At 46.2% G+C, this 19,801-nt stretch overlaps 6 protein-coding genes across 6 annotated transcripts; 2 read left to right on the top strand and 4 right to left on the bottom strand.

Annotated features, from left to right (window-relative positions):
* Nucleotides 1-133: 133 nt before the first annotated feature.
* Nucleotides 134-845, top strand: FSST1_002962 (NUDIX hydrolase domain-like protein; the record flags this gene model as incomplete). The annotated part of the gene is made up of 3 exons (XM_083228998.1): nt 134-175; nt 224-258; nt 308-845. 3 exons carry the CDS (start codon nt 134-136, stop codon nt 843-845), a joined length of 615 nt encoding a protein of 204 aa, XP_083086392.1.
* Nucleotides 846-2,804: 1,959 nt separating this feature from the next.
* Nucleotides 2,805-3,738, top strand: FSST1_002961 (uncharacterized protein; the record flags this gene model as incomplete). Its single annotated transcript, XM_083228997.1, has 2 exons — nt 2,805-2,978; nt 3,028-3,738. The coding sequence occupies 2 exons, from the start codon at nt 2,805-2,807 to the stop codon at nt 3,736-3,738; spliced, it is 885 nt and encodes a 294-aa protein (XP_083086391.1).
* A 561-nt stretch (nt 3,739-4,299) lies between these two features.
* Nucleotides 4,300-5,463, bottom strand: FSST1_002960 (S-adenosyl-L-methionine-dependent methyltransferase; the record flags this gene model as incomplete). The annotated part of the gene is made up of 3 exons (XM_083228996.1): nt 4,300-4,348; nt 4,401-4,524; nt 4,584-5,463. The coding sequence occupies 3 exons, from the start codon at nt 5,461-5,463 to the stop codon at nt 4,300-4,302; spliced, it is 1,053 nt and encodes a 350-aa protein (XP_083086390.1).
* Nucleotides 5,464-7,860: 2,397 nt separating this feature from the next.
* On the bottom strand, nt 7,861-10,167 carry FSST1_002959 (peptidase C65 Otubain-domain-containing protein; the record flags this gene model as incomplete). The annotated part of the gene is made up of 4 exons (XM_083228995.1): nt 7,861-9,086; nt 9,261-9,324; nt 9,384-9,470; nt 9,565-10,167. The coding sequence occupies 4 exons, from the start codon at nt 10,165-10,167 to the stop codon at nt 7,861-7,863; spliced, it is 1,980 nt and encodes a 659-aa protein (XP_083086389.1).
* A 4,846-nt stretch (nt 10,168-15,013) lies between these two features.
* FSST1_002958 (PCI domain-containing protein) lies at nt 15,014-16,586 on the bottom strand (the record flags this gene model as incomplete). Its single annotated transcript, XM_083228993.1, has 3 exons — nt 15,014-16,231; nt 16,277-16,496; nt 16,543-16,586. The coding sequence occupies 3 exons, from the start codon at nt 16,584-16,586 to the stop codon at nt 15,014-15,016; spliced, it is 1,482 nt and encodes a 493-aa protein (XP_083086388.1).
* Nucleotides 16,587-16,925: 339 nt separating this feature from the next.
* FSST1_002957 (major facilitator superfamily domain-containing protein) lies at nt 16,926-18,608 on the bottom strand (the record flags this gene model as incomplete). Its single annotated transcript, XM_083228992.1, has 4 exons — nt 16,926-17,432; nt 17,479-18,038; nt 18,088-18,201; nt 18,248-18,608. The coding sequence occupies 4 exons, from the start codon at nt 18,606-18,608 to the stop codon at nt 16,926-16,928; spliced, it is 1,542 nt and encodes a 513-aa protein (XP_083086387.1).
* Between the last annotated feature and the right edge of the window lie 1,193 nt (nt 18,609-19,801).

The raw sequence follows: 19,801 nt of genomic DNA, 5'->3' as shown, positions 1-19,801 counted from the left end.
CCCAGGGTAGCCCGTGACGTCTACTACTCTCCACCGACTTCGGCAGTAATAGCAATCAACTTATCATGACTACTAAAAGACAAGAAACCCCCAAAGAAAGCTCAACAAAGCACACCGCAATCAATAAACCAAGATGTCTGTCTACGCTGCAGTAACTACTTCAACCGAGCCTCTAGTAAGCTGTCATAACTCATCATTCAAGAACCATATCTAACAAGCTTAGTCCAACGAAGATGCCCGCTGGGTCAGTCTCAAAAAGTACCACCACTCTCTAGATATCCTCTTTTCTCTAAACTAACAATACAAGAATCACATACAGTGATTCAAGAGGCGTCCAACGAACATGGGAATCCGCAGAACGTCTCACCCGTCCCAAAGACGCCCTCATAGACGGCGTCGGCATCGTCGCCATTCTCGACCACCGTCACGGCGCTGAAATCGTCTTACAGAAACAATACCGCCCCCCTGTAGGCAAAGTCGTCATCGAAGTCCCCGCCGGATTAATCGACGAAGGCGAAACAGCAGAGGAATGCGCCGTGCGTGAACTACGAGAAGAAACAGGCTACGTTGGTGTGGCTACTGAAACATCACCTATCATGTTCAACGATCCTGGGTTTTGTAACACGAATTTAAAAATGATACATGTCAGTATTGATATGGATCTTAAAGAAAACCAGGATCCGAAGCCGAATCTTGAGGATGGGGAGTTTATTGAGACGTTTACGGTTAAGTTGAAGGATTTGTGGAAGGAGTGTGAGAGGTTGGAGAAGGAAGGGCATGTTATTGATGCGAGGGTTGCTACTTTGGCAGAAGGTATTCTTCTTGCTCAGAGGTTCAAGCTCTAAGATGAAGATGTGTTGAAGACTTGGTTGGTAGAATCATGAGCTGCAATCGGCTGCAAGTTATTTATCTACGGATGGACTGAACACCATGAGAAAGAGCAGCATGTAGACCAAGTACAAGCCAATTGCCATGTAATTACTGGATATAATACGTGGATATCATCTGTAGGTAGCACAATGAGAGATTTGATGAGCACCCCACTTAGTTGACCAAAGTAGCAAGGCTCTTTTCAGTGTCTCTGCCCCTCATCTTGTTTTCTGTTCTTCTCTTCCTCTTCTCCTTTCAGCTTGTATCTCTCCGCCGGATTTCCTTCTGACTTTTGTTTTTTCCCTCTTCAAACCCTCCGAGCGTGTTGCGAGAGAGCGCCAGGATATTCGGATCCGAAAACGATACCGCCAGCCACGAAGATAGCGATCGCCCGTCACCGACCGATACACTCTACGTTTATTTTACTGTGATGGAAATGGCCGGCCACTGCCTACGAATAGAGGGAGCTCAGTCACCCCAGGGATCGTTGAGGGGTTACACTTGTCGGATGAGTTGAGAGGTTTCTGATCTCATTCACCGTCAAACGTTGAGTTGGACACCGCGAGTTCTTCGTCCAAACTGGCTTGGGTCGAGTTGTCGCGATCGCCCACTCGATGACTCCTTGATACGAGGTCGAAACTGTGTTGCTACAGATTGGGCTTGCACTGTTCAGCATGTATGCGTCTAATTGCCGAAACCCTTACCATGTCATTGCAAGCGCAATGATATCGTATCGCCGCCCTGTGTTTCGGGATTGCAGTTCTACCAAGGGTAGTTAACTGTAAAGTTCAGACATGTCCTTCAACAAAAACCTTACCCAAGTTGGTGTAGTGGTAAGCATTTCCGGTGATACAGGTGGGTAAAGCCTCGCCGAACCTACTTGCCCTTCGGGGAGGGAAGACTTCAGTTCGAATCTGAAACTTGGGATTTCTTTTTAATATTACATCTCTATTATCCAGTGGATAGTACTTAAAGATGTTTTACACAGAAAGACTCTGCCCAAGTTGGTGCAGTGGTAGCATGTCCGTGACAACGGGTAGGGGGGTTACTCCTACTTAGGGGGCGGAAGACCCAGGTTCAAATCCTGGACATGGGCAATTTGTTTTTTTATATCACCTATATGATCTGGCGAATGCTACTTTGCCAAGAATATCGGATACTTTACACGTTCAACAAGAACATACCCGAGTTGGTGCAGTGGTCAGCATATCTGGATGAGTCACAGGTGAGGAAACTTACTTGCCCTTCGGGGTCGGAAGACTTCAGTTCGAATCTGAGACTTGGGAACATCCTTTTTGTCCCTTTTTGAAACTCTATCTCTGTGGATCAGAGTGTATTTAGGTCAAAATTTGAGATACTTCCTGTACTAAAAGCCTGAGTTGGTGTAGCGGTAGCACATCCGTATGTCGCTGGTAAGGAAACTTACTTGCCCTTCGGGGTGCAGAAGACTTGGGTTCAAATCCCAAACTTGGGGACTTCTTTTTTAAAGTCTATCTCTCTGTGGCCATAGAACAGTGATAATTTAATATATCTCCTGATAAACTCTTGACAAGAGCCTGAGTTGGTGTAGTGGTTAGCATATCTAGTAGCACAAGTTGGCAGAGCGCTATAGCAAACCTACTTGCCTTCGGGTGGGAAGATGCCTTCGGGTGGGAAGATGCCTTCGGGTGGGAAGACTCGGGTTCAAATCTCGAACTCAGGGAATATCTTTTTTAAATCCATTAATATGTCTTTCTTTATATAATTGCGCAAAGTGTTGAATTAGTTGTCATTAAATAAATTATGCTTGAACTTGTTACTTGACAACCCCTCGTGACGATGCTGCATATCCTAGGCCTTCCTTTACGTCATCAAACATTATCTCACAAACATCCTTTCACTCACTCACTCACCCTTTGAACCACAAACTCTAAACTGCCTACAAATAAAAAAGAATGCGACTCATCGCCAACATTTGCAAAAATCCACGCTTTTTACTCACAGCAACTTGTCTCGTCCCATCATCCTTCACACGCACAATGACAACCTCCCTCAAAAGCCAAAACATCCAACTCAACCTCCCCGATGGGTTATCAGAGGATCAATTAAGTTCCTTTAGACCGTTCAATGTAATCCACCAACCCTCATTCCATATAAACAATCACTAATCGTAACTAGAACTGGGTTGACACGTTGTCAAACTCCCTCCGTCTCCAATCAACACCATCTCACCCCTTCCACAAAGACCCCTACGCTCTACGCTCAGTAACAATCCAATCCTTCGACCTTTTCGGGAAACGCCTCGGTTTTGTTAAACTCACAGCTACCGTATCCAACGAAGCAGGCGAAACTCTTCCCGCTGCCGCACTCCTTCGAGGGCCTAGCGTAGCTATGCTCTTTATGCTCATCCCTGACGACGCACCGGAAGAGCGCTACGTCGTACTTACTGTCCAACCACGAGTTCCAGCAGGAAGTTTAAGCTTTGTTGAGCTTCCAGCGGGTATGGTTGATGACGCTGGTAGTTTTAAAGGTGCAGCTGCGCAGGAGATACAAGAAGAGCTAGGCGTAACAATCCACGAGGATGAACTTACAAATCTAAGTGAACTCGCTGCTCCAGAAGAAAATGGTTCGGAGGGTCTTGCGCAGGCCATGTTTCCCAGCGCTGGAGGATGTGATGAGCACATTACTATCTTCAGCTACGAGAAGCGTCTGCCGAGAGAAAAGATTCAGGAGTGGAGTGGTAGACTTACTGGGTTGAGGGAGCATGGGGAGAAGATCACATTGAAGGTTGTGCCGATGAGTGAAGCATGGAGGGAGGGAGCGAGAGATGCGAAATGTTTGGCTGCGTTGGCACTTTGGAGGGGATTGAAGGATGATGGTAAGCTATGATTCTGACTCTGACTCTGAATGATGAGATCTCAAAAGACATCTTGTAACTGTAGATATCAAGAAACGGGGTATCTAACTCTGTATCCGCTCAGCGGTTACTACCATGCCACATCTTCCCATCTTCATGTGATATACAATCCCAGTCCTTCCCTATATGTCCCATATTATGTATCTGTTCTAGCAGCCGACACTCCGAAAAGAAATGCACGCTTAACAGTAGACTTAACACTTAACAGTGTAAAACAGTAGTGGTGGCAATAGCGCCTCAAAGCTCAACATCATGCCCAATGTATAGGGGGTTACTATACATAACTGAGCATGATATTGAGTCCTGTGGCGCTACTAGCACCACTACTGTTTTGCCATTGTTAAGTTATACTGTTGAGTGTGCGGCTCCTTTCAGAGTGTCGGTTGCTACACAACTAAATGTATAGTATTCCCATTCCCACGTATTTGTCCCAAGTCCTCCCTTTTGGTATGGGCGCCGTCGAATGATCCTGAAACTCCGATATATGCACGCTCCCATTCTTCCTATCTCTCTCTGTGTTTCTGGTGTCTGTATTATATGTGCTTTCCATTGCCCATTCCTTTCCGAGCGGTGACAAATGTTCTATAAAGCACGTTAGTCAAGAAACTGACATCCAGGGTATCACGAAACTTACACTTTGGCCAAACTGCGTAGCATGGGATCTTGCATCTCGCCTCTGACACGATCAAGTAAAGCTCTCGTAGCTTTCTCTTCCCAGCCTCCCTTACCAAATAATCTTAACGTCCAATTCTCTATTCCTAGTATTCCACATTAGTATAAATTCTTCTTTACTTCTTGGATCGACCGTTGGACATACCGCACTCAACCATCTCGGCCAAAGCTTTGCGCTTCTGCTGGGTGACAGGATCACTTCCCCAATTCTGTATAGGAAGCCAATCCACCCTCTCACAAATAACCTCTGCGCCCAATCCTGACAATCTCCCTGGAACTCTCGGTATAGGATCACAATCTATACCAAGCATATGGCTAATCTCCTCAAAGTTCCTCTCGTATTCTATACACGCCGAGCCAATCTGAGGCTTTCTATCCTCTGTGCAAGGCAAGTCTGCTTGTTCGGGATCGACGTCGAAAAAACGCGGTCGAATCTCTGTAACTTCCAACTGACCCCCAGGCTTCAGATGCTCATACGCTTCAGCGAGTAGAGAATTCCAATCGCGAACGCCGCCGCCTGCAAGACTGCGCATGTGGATAAAATCGTAGGTGCGTGCGGGCCAGGGATCCGTAGCGTCGGCGATCTCAAACGTCACGTTTGGCGGGACATCCTCTGGGAGCAAGGCACTGCTTAGATCGATGCCCAGCACGTTGACCTGCGGGTACCGCTTCGCCATGTCGCAAGCCCAAACACCATTTCCAGCGCCAATATCTAGAATCTCAAAGGGTTCTTGGGTTGTGTACTGCTCGATAGGAAGCTTGGCATCAACAAGTCCGCCGTCGAGACATAATTGGTACAGCTCGTGCTGGATGTTCAAACGATGGGCTTCGGAGTTGTCGTTGGGGGTGAGGAGTTGGCCGGTGCCGTGATATGTGTGTCCGTACTCGTAGATAAGGGGAAGAGCTTCTTCGGATATCGTCGAGTAATTCGAGGTTGTATCGCTAAAGTCTGAGTCTTGTTCGTCTTGTGAAGAAGAGACATGTTCGACGGGAAGCCGTTTGATGGTATCGTCTTGTTTCGCCATATCGTCGTCCGCTAGATTCGAGTTGGAGGATGGTGCAGACGCAAAAGAGTCGGTGATTGTATTTCGAGTATCTCGCTTGGATTGGGAGGAGAGATCGACAAGGGGGCGCGGCGAACGGACGTAGATAACAAGCGAGGCTCGTGGCAGTGGAGTCTTTATCGTGTAGTCGTATGTGTATATATATACGTGAAGAAGTGAATTGTATCGTTATCGAAGAAAGTAATTATTCGGAATCCATGAGGAATTGAGGAAGAGGAGAAGAGGAGGGGTGATTAATTATTGACAAAGACGACGACGACCAAGAGAAACATCCATAGCCAAAAAGAAACCAGAAAGAATAAAAATAAAAGAGGGAATAGAAGAAAAAGTAAAAGTAAAAGAAAAAGGAGAAAAGAGAGAACGGAATTAGAATTGGACAAAATGATCAAGTTACAGTAAACAGCAAGAAAGTGGAGGAAGCTAAAGAGAGATGGTAGTAGGGGAAGGAAAATAATAGGCCCCCAAGGTTCAAGGTCCAGGGTCCATAGCTGTTGGTTGGTGATGATTAGCAACAAACTTGCCTTGATTAATACCTACATGTATTGTCAAGCAAAGAATGGAAACTAAAGCTTCTTCGTCATCGCTATTCTCCGCCTTTTATCTCCGTCATCTTCGTTCCTGTCAAACTAAACAAGCGTGATTCCATTTCATCTGATCTCTATTCTAATCTCTACACTAAAGACTAGAGGGTCAATGCTAAAGGGACCTAATTCCTTCAAGCCTATCACTTCCGAATTGATAACAAGATCTACCAACTGCCAACATGATATGATCATGATCACAAGCACGTACAATACATCAAAGCTGAGACTCAGGCAGGCTCTTATCAATTCTCTAAGCGAAGTCTCATTTGCAACTGATACTACTACGGAGACCATCTCGAAAGAAACAGAACCCTGATCCATGTCCGCCCTCTCTTTTCCGCCCTGTCCTTATGATCTTTCTCTCTCTCTGCCCATATATCCGTCCAAGTGCCTGTCTATGTCAATATAATCCACTATATCTCCTTAAATACCGCGCAATTTCACCTATTCCCCTCTGTTAGCGGATCTATGCTTCCATGTTTGACCTCCACAGCTCACGTCACGTCACTAAAAAGTCCGTCTAGTGAGTAACCAAACCCTTGTTCCCCGGGTGGAAACACTCGTTGTTTTTTTTTTCCCTCCCTCGTGGCCCCCTTGTTATATTAACCAGCATATCTGTTCTAGACCCTTTTTCGCATTCGCTTCACGAAACATAACAATTCCGAATCTTGATATTCATACTTGAGCGTCATTATATACATACCTCCAACACAAGGGTATACTACCAAGTAATTATTATCTCTTTAAATCTCCAGCTAAATAAAAACACCAAGACATACATGTCCAAGGTACATTCATCATGCACGTCACATCACAATCCTTCCATCACCAAAATACCCATGTCGACATTGCGGCGCAGCGCGCAGCGGAACGGCGCGCAAAAAGGACGAACCCAAAAAACACATGGGAAAAAGGTCTCGTTTTATAACATGATCTGTCATGTTTTTTTCCTTATAATTAAATGGCATGCATGAAGCTACACTCTGTCGAGACAAGTAAGATCCTTGGCTCAGCATGCTGGCCATATTCGAATGCCTGGTGAGAGAATATTGATTTGACATGAGACCAAAAAAGTATTGATGCTATTCCACACACTAAAAAAAAAAAAAAAAAAAGAGGCCTGCAAAAACAAGAAGAGACGAAAGAAAGAAGCAAGCTGACAGACTAACAACGCCGATGCTATGACGCAACTGACAAGGCCAGACATAGCATAATAGCTCGCCTTGTAATGTTGCATTGTCTTTGAAACTGACTCTTTTTGAGTCCACAATCGCCGCCTGTCCCAAAATTTCCCCATGCAATACTGACTGACTTGATTTGGTCCCATTCATTATCAAAAAGTAATTCCTTTCTCTTACAGGAAAAGAGAAGAAGAAAGGCCCTGTAAAAAAGAAGTAGAAGAGCCGCGAAAGTGCCGCTTCGTGGTATCCCACCTCTCATTCATTTCTCCGTGTACTCACTATCCCCAAGAAAGTTAAAACAAAAACGCGTACAAAACAGACTCGCTGCCATTCCATTATGCCTGATCCATTAACCGATGCAGAAGAAAAAAGAAAAGAAAAAATACCATCATATGAATGATACCCGGTTCTCCAAGCTCTGCAGGCAACATGTGCTCTGTACCGGCTGGCTTTTGTCGACTGAACTTCCAGTCTAAATGTTGTTACCTGAATGAAACGAAAAGAACAAAAAAAAAAAGGCTATCGTCGAGTCGTATCCGGGCTATCAGTTTCTAATAAAACCGACGCCATCTCATGAAAACATGTAGTGTAGTTTAAGACATCTCCTTCTTCGGTCTGCGTTTACTTCCTACTCTACCATCCGTGTGCTCGTCGTCGGGATTCCATTCTTCGGGGTGAAAGTTGGGATTGCAGTAATGCGCTCTGTTCCAAATACTGTTCTTAAACGTATTGGTCGTCACTTGGAATGTTGAATCGGGGAAGCTGTTTTTGCCTTCGTCGTACTCCAATTGAACAGGGCTGAATCGGATGTGATAGTTGGAAGCAGCGGTTCGTAGAGGGAGAGAGTTTTGAGGTCCAGTGGCAGAATGCATGGCTGGACTTGGTGCCATTGCGGAGCTGCCGGATATCGAAGCGGGTGGTGTAGGAGGTTGAGGACTCGCCATGATGGGAGGTGGCGGAGGGGGTGCTGCTCGTGGTGTTGGCGTGGGCAAAGGCTCGGGGAAGGACGATATCCAGGGGCTTTGCTGTATAGGCGAAAAGGATTCTGCGGCGCTGGCTGGAGGTGGTGGAGCGAATTGTGCGAGACCTCCCATGGCAGCAGAACTGCTGAAGCCTGGGATGATGGACAAGGCATCAAAGTTCATGGTGGTGTATTGACCAAGATCGGCTTGATCGGTTGTGATGTTGGTATTGTGCGTAAAGCCGCTGACTCGAAGCACCTGCGTGGTCATGGACTTGTACAGAATGTCGTAGTGGCCGGGTCGGTAGAGTAAGTAGATGATAGGACCCAAGTCGGCCTCGTTCTGCCCGTTAGCTTCCTCGGGCCAGCGATAGTGGTTTACTTCGCTGCCCATGCTGCGGTCGAGCATGGCAACCTCGAGAACAAAGCCGACGGGCTTGAGAAGGATCTGAACGAGCGCAGAGACACCGATCTCCTCAATCTCGCGGTTGGGAATGTCGATCTGCTGGGCACAATAACCCGCCACGCCGCTGCCGTCGGTAACAAAAGGTTCAAACGTAGCAGGATCGTTCTTGATAAAGGTTCCGACGAGAAGCCGAAGGTAGTAAATCATGCTGTCCGAAGTTCCAGGCTCGTTCCACTTTTCGTGGTTCAACTGATGGGCGTACTGAGGGTTGGAGACATTCTGGGCAACTTCTCTCAGATGATCCAACATCTCCTCTGCCATTTCTTCCCAGTAGGGGTAGTTTCCCACGGTGGTCAGCAAAGGGTTCATACTCATGAGACGAGCGACCTCGCCCTCGATCTTAGCTTGATCGCCCGACTCAATGAGCTTCTCGAAATAGCTGAAGCCAATTGCTATTGGAGAGAAAATATTAGCGCAAGTTTCGACATGTCACAAGGGCTGCCGAGACATGGACCAACGATGCAATGCAAGCAAGAACAAAAAGCAAGGCAAGCATTGGTGGTAGAACATGTTTCAAAGCGGCAGAGCAATGTTGAACAAGAAGCGGGGAGTTTAGGCTGACTTACCTCTCCAACCACAGTTGCCGTCGCCCAGGATAGGACGATAGTGAGAGTAGGTCTGGGGGAGGGCCTGGGGGATCATGCGACGTTAGAAATCTCAAAAAAGCAACGAGAGGCAAAACAACATACGATTGTTTTTTCAACGTAAACAGGGTCGGCCTTTGCGTACTCGTTGGTAATGGCATCGCTGAGGATTTTGTTTCCAACTTTGAGGCCCTAAGAGACAAAAAAAGAGGTCAGCGACGAAACATAAAATGACGCGCAAGGCACTGCACAGCTGCGATTTAAGGCTGGGAGAGTCGCGATTTACCTCTAAAACAGGCTGATAATGACGAGCAGCATCTTGCTGGGCTGCCATGCCGTGCTGGCCTTGATCCTCCATCTTGAGCACCACCTGCGTTGGGTATTGCTGCTGCGGTGGTTGGCGGTGTTGGCGGTGTTGGTGTTGGTGTTGAAGGTGATGATTATGGAGTTGCGCTAAACTTGGAGAGGAAGAAGGGTTTGAGTTTGAAGTTTGCGAAGTGACAGAGTTGGAAGTAGAGTTGGCGTAGGGCGATGAAGCGGAAGGTACGGCTGAGGAGGAAGAAATTTGATGTTGTTGTCGAGGAGAAATATGTTGCTGGTGAACAAGATGATGCTGCTGCGGCTGGGGCGGCTGCTGCTGATGTTGGTTTGGGTGCGAATGTGATTGTTGTTGTGGTTGATGAGTGTGAGATTGCGATTGCGATTGGAGCCCTTGAGAATGCGACTGTGATGGCGCTGAAGGGTTATAATATCCAGTAGTGGGAGTAGCACTATTAGCAGCAGTACCTCCACCTCCAGCAGACACGGGATAGGCAAAGTCCAAGTTGGAAGCTAGGCCATACGACGCGAAGCTGGAGGAGGTCAAAGGTGTTGGTTGAGGCTGAAACATGCCTCTTGGAAAAGAAAGATGACGAAGAAGAAGTGGAGGAGTAGAAAAGTAACAAGGAATGAGAGTAGAGTAGTGATCAAAATCAAGGCAATGGAGTGGTGGGATGGGATGGAACGAGAATGGCAAGAAAATGGTCCCTCTTCTTTACTAGGATGTCTGTCACTCTCTGTGCCTTTTTTATCCGTAGATGTCTGTCTCTCTCTCTGTTAAAGTAACAGGTACTAAGGTTAGTAGTTACTCTGAATGGAGAGAAGGTAGAAATGGGATTGGAAGATGAGACACACAACCCAACTGACAAAAGAATGGGAGGATGGCGTTTTTAGGTGAGCTTCCAGGGCAGGCAACGGCGGACGAGCCACCCGTCTGATACTGCTATGCTATCTCACGCTGTAAATGCCCTGTCACGACGGTGGATCAACCAAACGGACACCGACTTCCCCCCTCTCTCTCACACTCTACTCCCCCTCCCCTTCGGGTGCTGGCCGTGACCATGACTGTGGCCGTTCAGGTCAAACTGTCTCTCTCCAATGGGGCCCCGGGGTGTCACTGCAGGGATTTGTGACAAGGGTTTTCTATGGTCTAGATGGCAGGGATACATCAAACTGAATCTCTCTACTGGACACTGGGAGACAGCGGGTGTGGCTCCCCGTGGGTAATTTCTAGCGTCGGGGATCATGAGTATGTACATATCTTTTTGCGGGCGTGCTTTTGTTAGGCGAGAAAGACAATCATCTAAACGGAAGCTGTACCCCAGTGTTTACTTTTTACTCTACGCGAGAGAGAGATTCACAGTGAAAGCAGATAATAGAGGTAGTAATCCTTGATACTGGGGCGGAGTGAGGGGAAGAGACAGATACCCGCGGGTGAAAAAAAGACGGGACGGCGGGGCTTTGTTGTGTGTCTTGTATTTAACTCAACTTGCGGCACGGTTTTAATAAACCCATACGAAAAGACAACCCGAGACGTGATGAGACAAAAAGAAATGATACTACTGGTGTTTGATCATCAAAAAAGAAAGTATGGTTTAAACGCTAAAGAAGAAAATCCCCGGCAAGTCACCCAATGCAACCTGGCAAATGCAGGACGGGAGTGAGAAAGACTATCTCGAAAGCTCCGTCTTTTTCAATCAATCAACCACGGATTGGATGGCTAGTGACGGATAAGAATGTGTGGTGACACGAGATGGTTTCGTGCATGAGTACAGAGTCAGAGTCAAGTACAGAGTAGGAGTAGGAGTACAAGAGGGGTGATTTAATCATTAAACCATGATACATACTCCTGATGGATGAATGAATGAATGAATGAATGAAAGCCTGAGCTAATAATACAGAGACCAACAATTAGCTCAAATGTCATCAATGTCAGCATCGCATCTTCTAGACCCGAGGCACAGAAAAAGAGGACATGTTCTCGATGCAGTCCATGTGCTAGACAGGGCAAGGTACCACTTCCCCATCTCACCTCGTGGCAGGCACGCTCATCTTGGCAAATCATCTTAATCTTTTTGGCTAACGTTAGGCGGAGGAGAACGGGCGTCAGTGATGTGATGTGATGATCGCTACAAAGTGGAGGTTACTCCACACAAGCAGTACATAAAAAAACAGGGATTGGGGTTCAAAAGACGTTGATTGTGCCTTGAAGTTTGTTTAGTAGAAAAATGACGATCTCCCGTTGAACCATGGACTTGTCACGGATTTACTCGATCGATGATGATGAATTGATACCTGCGGCACAGAAAGTAGCTGAGCGGGGAAAAAGACATCTACAACAGATAAGACATTGTAGTGGTGGTAGAGCATCAAGATCGATTCGCCAGGGTCCGACGACTGATGGGTGTGAGATGTTTAACTGAGTAGGTAAGAAAAGAGGCTAAAATAAATAGACAGACAAAGCACACGGCAAGAAGCAATAGTTGATCGCTAGAGGTAATTACTGCGGTAATAACTGATAACTAAAAAGGAATCTAGATCGCGTAAGATGTGTTGTCTATAAGTTGATACGACCAGGAACGAGGAGACAAGGCCATAGCGTCTAGATATGAGATTGCATAACTCTAGACATATTTCATAAAGCAGTTAATGTTTTACACAAGCTCAACTGTAACGTAACCCATCCGACGGTAAAGCATTGTGCCGCTTTAGTTTGAGAATACAATTGGTGCATCTCCTGTCATCACCTCTAGACATGACTAGTCTAAATCACATCCCACTGCGATCTCGTTGATGGAGTTTCCCGTCTACCAAGTGGGGAACTTCTCAAACACATCTAAAGATGCCAAGACACTGGTCACTTAAACCCGTTGTTCCCCGGGAACCACATCGTAGAGTAGTAGTCAAGGTAACATTTATTCCTCTAGCGAGTTTGTATCGACTGCCGTAGGCAAAGCGAGTGATACGATTATTCGAATCTAATCCCGTTAGTTACAGTGTCTGTCAGTATGCGTATGTAGATAGTACGTGTTGTATCTTGTCATTCAGTACCTATCGGAAGACGGCCCGTCAACGGGAACTTGTGGATAAATGCTCCGTAACAATAAACTCAAAAAAACAAACAACATACGAGGGATAAAAGGAAAAAAAAAAACTCTAAAAAAAACCGTTTGAATGCAAGGAACTTGAGTTGTTTTTATTTTTACATACTGTACTGTACATACACACATCTTGTGGCAATAAATGAATGGGTAGTGCTCTGAACCCCTGCTTGTAAACTGTCTTGGCAAAGTGAAGAAGAACATGAAGGGGGTGGGTGACTGTCAACTAAACCAAGACAAGACAAGACAAGACAAGAGTTATATTGCAGACAAGACTTTTAGATAGTCATGTCAGGGCCCTTTTATTAATTAATTAATTACCACGCCTTCTGTCTGTCAAATAAGTCCAAAGTATACGCCATGAAAACCGTTACTCTTCCAAAGGGGGTGTAACAAACAAAAAACGACAGCCTCTAAAGCCTGCTGTGTCACACACCAAAAGGCAATCGATTGATTATTGGGCAACATTTTCTTCTTCTTCTTGACAACGTGGGAATATGAACAATTATTCCCCCCAGCTGCAGAATCCCTCCCTAGGTACTCTGTATTGCTCTGCTGTACTGTGCCGTTTATTCGGCTGACTTGTTCCGTTCCCTGCGAGGATCTTTTTTTTTTACTTTGTACCTGAATAATATCCCCATCAATCAATCCACCTCGTTTAATGTAGGTATGAGCTGTACAATAAGTCAGTAGTAAAAAATACGACCCCGGCAATTGCAAAAGCTGAAATAGATCTCGGTATCATATGATAAACGGAACCTTGTTCCGTCAGTCCATTTTATTTAGTCTCAGCTGTCACACACACACACAGACTGACAATACATAAGCCAGCCACGATCTAAGACTACGTACCACACCACGTCCAGCTACCATGCGTGTGCATATGTATTATTTTATATCATTGTGATAATAACAAGTCATAAAATACACGAACGAAGAAAAAGCAATTTTCTCTCTTCTGCGCATCATGTCTCATCCAACACCGGGTTCACGGGAATTGTAACACCCTTTATATCCCAACCCTGCGAAAGCAACACATACTGTAGTCTTCAATTGCACCTTGACACACTCTCTCAGCTGTAAATTCACATCATAGCGAACTACCCGCACTTCTTCCCGTGCCTAGAATTATTTCATTCATTCATTGTATGCAGCACTAACCACCCCCTTGCATCACTTAATATGCACCTCTCGCAAGGTCATCCCTCGGGGAAAGGAAAGCTATCCGCCACCAACAAACAGTAGAGACAAAAATGACATGTCAAGGCTCCATCAAAGCCTGGCAGCCTGGCTACTAGCCTACCCGCATGTCAGCCTGTTCAACTACAATAGCAGAGCAAGAACTGGCTAGGCTACCTCTTCACCACAATGCCTTCGTATATCTCCTTCCAATAGAGTTTACACTCTATCTTTGATCGTACACCTATGACGACTCTATTTCCCAAGTTCCATCTAAATAGCTCCCCAATTCTATAGCTTCCAACATCTTCGACGCAGCCTCCCGCCAAGATCCAGCATCATACATTGCCTACCTACCCATGGATCAAGTAGTGTCATGACTATTTCCTCATACCTACCAACAACAACAACAAGATCATTATCCCCTTGCTCTTCGTTACACACATTCACTCACTCCCAGTAAAAAAAAGAACAAGCCAAGGTGTCAGCCGCATTCTGCCCCTCCCCCATGTAATGCCGCTTTACCCCTCGCAGCTCCAAGTCCCGTCTTGTGTAACCCGACGACGTTGCATCAACCAACGATGATGGCGTCAAAAGGGGGGGCAATAGAAGAAGATCAGCGGGTTACAATTTCCAACAAGTAAATGAATCGCTAGAGTAGAAAAAAATCTGCATCAATGACAACGGGGGGCAAATATGCATCGTCAACCAAATACGCTTCTGTATTAGGCATCTCGTACTATATAGTATATCTAGATGGTTAAAAAAACACATTATTCGTCAAACAGCTAGCTACACGAAGAAAAAAGCCGGGGATCAAGTCCGAATACGGCGTCACTTCGGTCTTGAGTTCCCTCTTTCTCCTTTACTCTCTCATGCTTTTTTCTCTCTCCTTCAAAAAACAACTGGTCCGTAGGGTCGATGCTGTTACCCGCGATGGACCGTTGCAAAAAGCCTCGTACTATGCGAGATCCCGTCGACGCATGGCCAAACACGGAGGCGCCCGCAGGAGAGAACAGACAGAATCTGCTTCTTTTCTCGATCCAGCAAAAAAGGACAGATTCGACAAACACGGACGGGAAAACGATTTGCGGATACCACCCGGTTGCTGTTTCTGCTTCACTAGTGATACACCCTTCAAGCCCAAGCCGTTGCGGCAGCTGCCTTGCCCTTCTTCCCGCGGTGTTGACCTCCCAGTCTGTTGCCTCCCTTTCCAAGTGGCATACCTGAAACGTCTATGTTTTGTTCATCTACAACTGAATTCTCAACATTGCGGAACCCATCACCGTCTCTAAAGACAGCACCAAATAGTTCAGAAATAGAAGTCGTGAGTCCTTGGAGAGCAGCGATGCGCTCGGCATCTGCGTCAGACGTAATCTCCAAGAGTCCCTCTTGCTGATTGATTCGACCGTTGATCTTGCCACAGATGATGAGGAAACCGAGAATGTCTTGGACCTCGGGTTCGGAAATCTTGAGCTGCTTGGCGATCCACGACAGCTTCATGCGGGTGTAGGGTGCAATCAGTTTGACCACGCCCTTGGTTCGCATGTTTCGCGTGACCTCATCAATGTTTTCGGCGATAAACGAGTCGTCTAAAATGTCCTGGTTACGCTGCAGGACCTTTTCGTACATGTGAACATCATCCCGTTGATAAGCGTCCACCAAGTCCGTCATGGCCGAGATTCGAGGATCCGTCTTGTAGGGCTTTGTCTCTTGAGAGTCAAAGGGGTTGATGTCGGACTTCATGAGCATGGTAGTCAACAAGAGGTATTTGAGAACTTGAATTCGTTGTAGAGAACCGGCTTCGTCGTAGTTTCGGAATGATTCGAAAAAGTCGCTCTGGGCCTCCTTCCAATTCTCTTCGCTCATGTGCATCTTTCCACCACATTCTCGAATGATACCCATGATTCGAGGATGTGGCACAGCAGATTTGACCTTGAGGGCGCGCTGGTACAGAGCCTTGAGCTGTTTGTTATTCTTGGTCTCGGCGAACATCTGGATCTCGAGGGCGTATATCTCAAGCGAGTATGTACCCTTGCTGGGATCGTCGGTACCGTCTTCTCGCTGGCAGGTCTTGTGTAGTTCTCGAAGTTTCTTGGAGACGGCTGTGTACTCCTTTCGATCTAGGAGTAGCTTCGCTAGCTTGATGTTGGTCTTGAGCCATAGACGTTCGTTGTTTGTGCTCTGAAAGCTCTGTAGTGTGAGGGAATAGAATTGTTCCATGCACTTGACAGCCTCGGGACCGTCTGCGCCTTTCTCGATGTAGTCGAGCATGTTGTTGATGGACTTTTCGGAGTAGTTCCGTGTAACGGCCGACTTGACGTATGTGAGGAGCTCGGCGTAGTGTTCAGCAGCCTACTCTGTCAGCTTGATTCCCGCGCAAAGTGTTAGAAGACCAACTTTGTCATATTGCCCCAGCTTAAACTCAAGTTTTATGGCCTGCTTTACACCTTTAAAGCCCCATTCTCCCTTCTCTTCTTCGAGTGACGGAATGCCTAGGAATTCGGAGATCGCATCTTCTGGGTCGGACAGCTTGAGCTGCTTAGCGTTGTAGTACTTGTTCTCGATATCGACGTCGCCGGTATCTTCGTCATCGTCTTCTTCGTACTCGAAATCGTACCTATCGCAATTAGTATGGGTGCTACGCTTGAACTGGGGTTGCGTACTGCTCCTCATCCGACTCTTGCATGAAATCCCCATCGTCCGACATGGTGAACAGGGTGTGATCAGGGTATTAAAGAGTGAGCGCTTGGTATTTTGCGATACAATAGGGACAGTGAGGCTGAGAGACGGGCGGAACAAAGGATGTTGACTGGGTTGAATGTTTAATGAATGATGATTGTTGGTTAGAGGTTCCAGAAGCTGATGTGGAGCAGGCAGCCGCGGGGCTTATCGATAAGGTAGCTAACAGTGGAAGTCTAATCGGTGATAAAACACAAAGATCTATCTACACATTATTTATTGCTAACTTAATTAATTTTGTTTATATAATATCAGAGTATAGTGTCTAAATATGGAATCTTATGTATTTAAATTTGAAAGCTCCAACTCAACCAACATGGGCTTGAGCAGTGCCAGTTGAAGGAAGCCTCACAGCAAAAAGCATAACAGTCGTCATCACAGCCAAAATGCCAGTAACAACAAATGGCAACCCCATCCATGAATCACCCAATTCAATACCCTTGGCCAATAACCAGCTCATGGCCGGCGCAGTCATACCCATCAACACTTCAACGACCGAAACAGTAGTGTTCAGCGTAGCAATAGTATGCGGTTCAACCAGAGCGTTAAGCAGAGCTCTGCTGAGTGCAACAAATGAGTTGCCAACACTGGTTGTGATAAGTGAGATGATGAACAGCCATGGACTTCCAGCTACGCCCATCAACAGTAACCCGACTGTCATGATTGCGATGGAGACGCGGGCAAGTAGGAGATCTCTTGCGATGGGGCGTGACTTGTAGCGACGAGACTTGTTGAGAGATTCAGATGTGATTGGTAGGATGATGAGGTAGCACACCACTGTAGCAATAATGCCAATTGTCGATATGTATGTAGCCTATCCCAGTTAGTGGTATACATCGGAGGATCCACGAGTGACTTACCTTTGACCATGACCAGTCAAAACGCTTCGACATGTACTGCAGCATGACCCCCGTAAGTGTGATCCTCGTCGGAACAAACAAAGCAACAGAAAACATGAGCATCATGATACTCTTGGAAGCAAAGATGAACCTCCAAACATGCTGCATGTCATTCTTGATGCTGAACCAAGCCTGCTTCAGCACACCATTCTTGCTCAGAGGGACACCATCAGCCTGCTCGTTCTCATCGCGCCTCTCATCATCATCCTTGCGTCTCAAGTGCATCGTCTCGGGAATGAGGAGAATACACAGCGTTCCAAAGACCATGAAGCCAAAGCCAATCCACATGGACAGCCAAGGGTCGTATTCCATCAACCATGCAGATATGGGATTGAAGATGACGTTGAAGACTAGAACTAGAGCGACTAGACGAAAGAACATGTCTGTTCGTTCAGCGACGGGGACAACGTCGGCCACAATAGTATAAACCATTGCAACAGCCATCTGACCTCCGCCACCAATGAGAAAGAAGACGCTGTCGCCTAGAATAGCCCATATGGAAAAGATGTCTGGAAAGAGTACTGAGGTCTTGTCAGCGCATATCATAAGTCGCGATGAGTGTCTACTCACAAACCATCAAGAGCCAGCAAGTAGAAAGACAGCATCCAAGCATGGCCAAGAACAAAACAAGCCGTCTTCCATACTTGTCAGCTACAATACCATACGGGAACTGCGTCAAGATTGCTAAAAATGTAAGCCGAGGTTCGTCAGTAAGGATGTCTTAACTTACGAACTCCCATCTCAAATGCCTGAGCCCAACCCTGAACCATAGCCAGAGTCTTTTGCACGGGACTATCCTTGCAGCGCTGATCCTCTATCCAATAAGATTTAATAGCATGGTCTGGATAATGCTGGCGACAAATAATATCCTCAATAATCTTTTTGGTAGGCGGATTCATGATGAATTGGCTGACTTCTACCATGAGCAATGCCAACATGCACATCCCTAAAGCGCGTCGCCGAAAAGCCTTTGATGGTCCATCTTGCCGAGGAGAAGTATTTTGTAAAAGAGGTGATTCTTCTGATGCGACTTGCGTCTCGGGATCTATGTCGACATTGTCGTTATCGTCTGGTTTAATTCGCGTCGCCATGGTAAAGTGAGTAAAAACGCGTATGAAATGAATGTTGTCGCGATAATTAAAGATCGCGAGTTGGAGTGACTATATTATATCATGATAAAGAATGACGATGATGATGAAAAAGAAGAGACGCAATCAAGCGTCGTCTTCTGGTTGTTGTCCTGGAACTTTTGCGACAAATCTTTGGAAGCGGATTGGTCGAGAACGCGGTGACGTCTCGAAATGCCTGTATTTCTTGCTTTTGCTTACGGGAATATTACTCCGCCTTATCTTTTACGTTTGGTCTCGTTATGCCAGACACGCAAGCAACACCACGTACTGCTGACGAAGAATAAATCTCTATCGAATAGAACTTGACTTTTTATGTTTAATCTTCTTGACTTGTAGTTGATGGCAACGTATGCTTATTCTCTTTTCCCCAGATCTCACCAACACTAGACACGCTACTCTAGTTAGTATGTGGATATGACATGACAGATGATCAATCTTCTAACTACAAGATTGAAGCTTGAATCGGCGATCCATATAATAAACTAAAAATTACCGTTATTCTCGGTCCGGACCGGAGGCTTGGAGATACCGGATCGGGCCCGACTCGGCCGGTTCATTTACTTGGCAGGACTTGGACAGTTACACACACAATATTTGGAGTGATCCCATCTGGAGGATGACGTAGAGACGAGACATGCTGTTTGGGGATTGCGTCAAGACATCGACTACAGTGAAATGGAGGCTAACCTTTTCCGACAGTTGATGGTGTTGGAAGCAGGTTCAAAAGTGATAGACAAGCTCATCAAGAGGACGATATAATCATCTCATCCCGGACACCATTTAAGCAAAAAATATCGGGGATAACAGTAGTTGCAAAGACCAGAAGACTTGACGCAAAGGTTCTTGAATAGTACAGACGTCCAGTCCTAATTTCCTTTCCTCTCAAGCATCGCAAAGTCCAGACATTCAACCCCTCCCGTCCCAGCAAGAGTGATTATCAACACTGGTCCTTTCGAGCTATCACTACTTGATCGGCTGGAAATCTTTACCCGGACCGTTCCGGCACATGTGATGTGGCTGTTCCTCCACGAATGCTTGGCCCTGCAGTATTCATTTGATCTCCAGTAATCTTCTGAGCAAAGAGTCAGGAAATGTAAGTAAATTTGGCATCATGAATGGAGCCCTGGGCTAGAGGATCGAGTCTGGCATAGTGG

The sequence above is a fragment of the Fusarium sambucinum genome, chromosome I (genome assembly GCF_050947815.1).
Source record: "Fusarium sambucinum isolate potato_lamoka chromosome I, whole genome shotgun sequence".
Lineage (NCBI taxonomy): Eukaryota > Fungi > Ascomycota > Sordariomycetes > Hypocreales > Nectriaceae > Fusarium > Fusarium sambucinum.
This window is presented reverse-complemented; position numbering and strand designations above follow the sequence as displayed.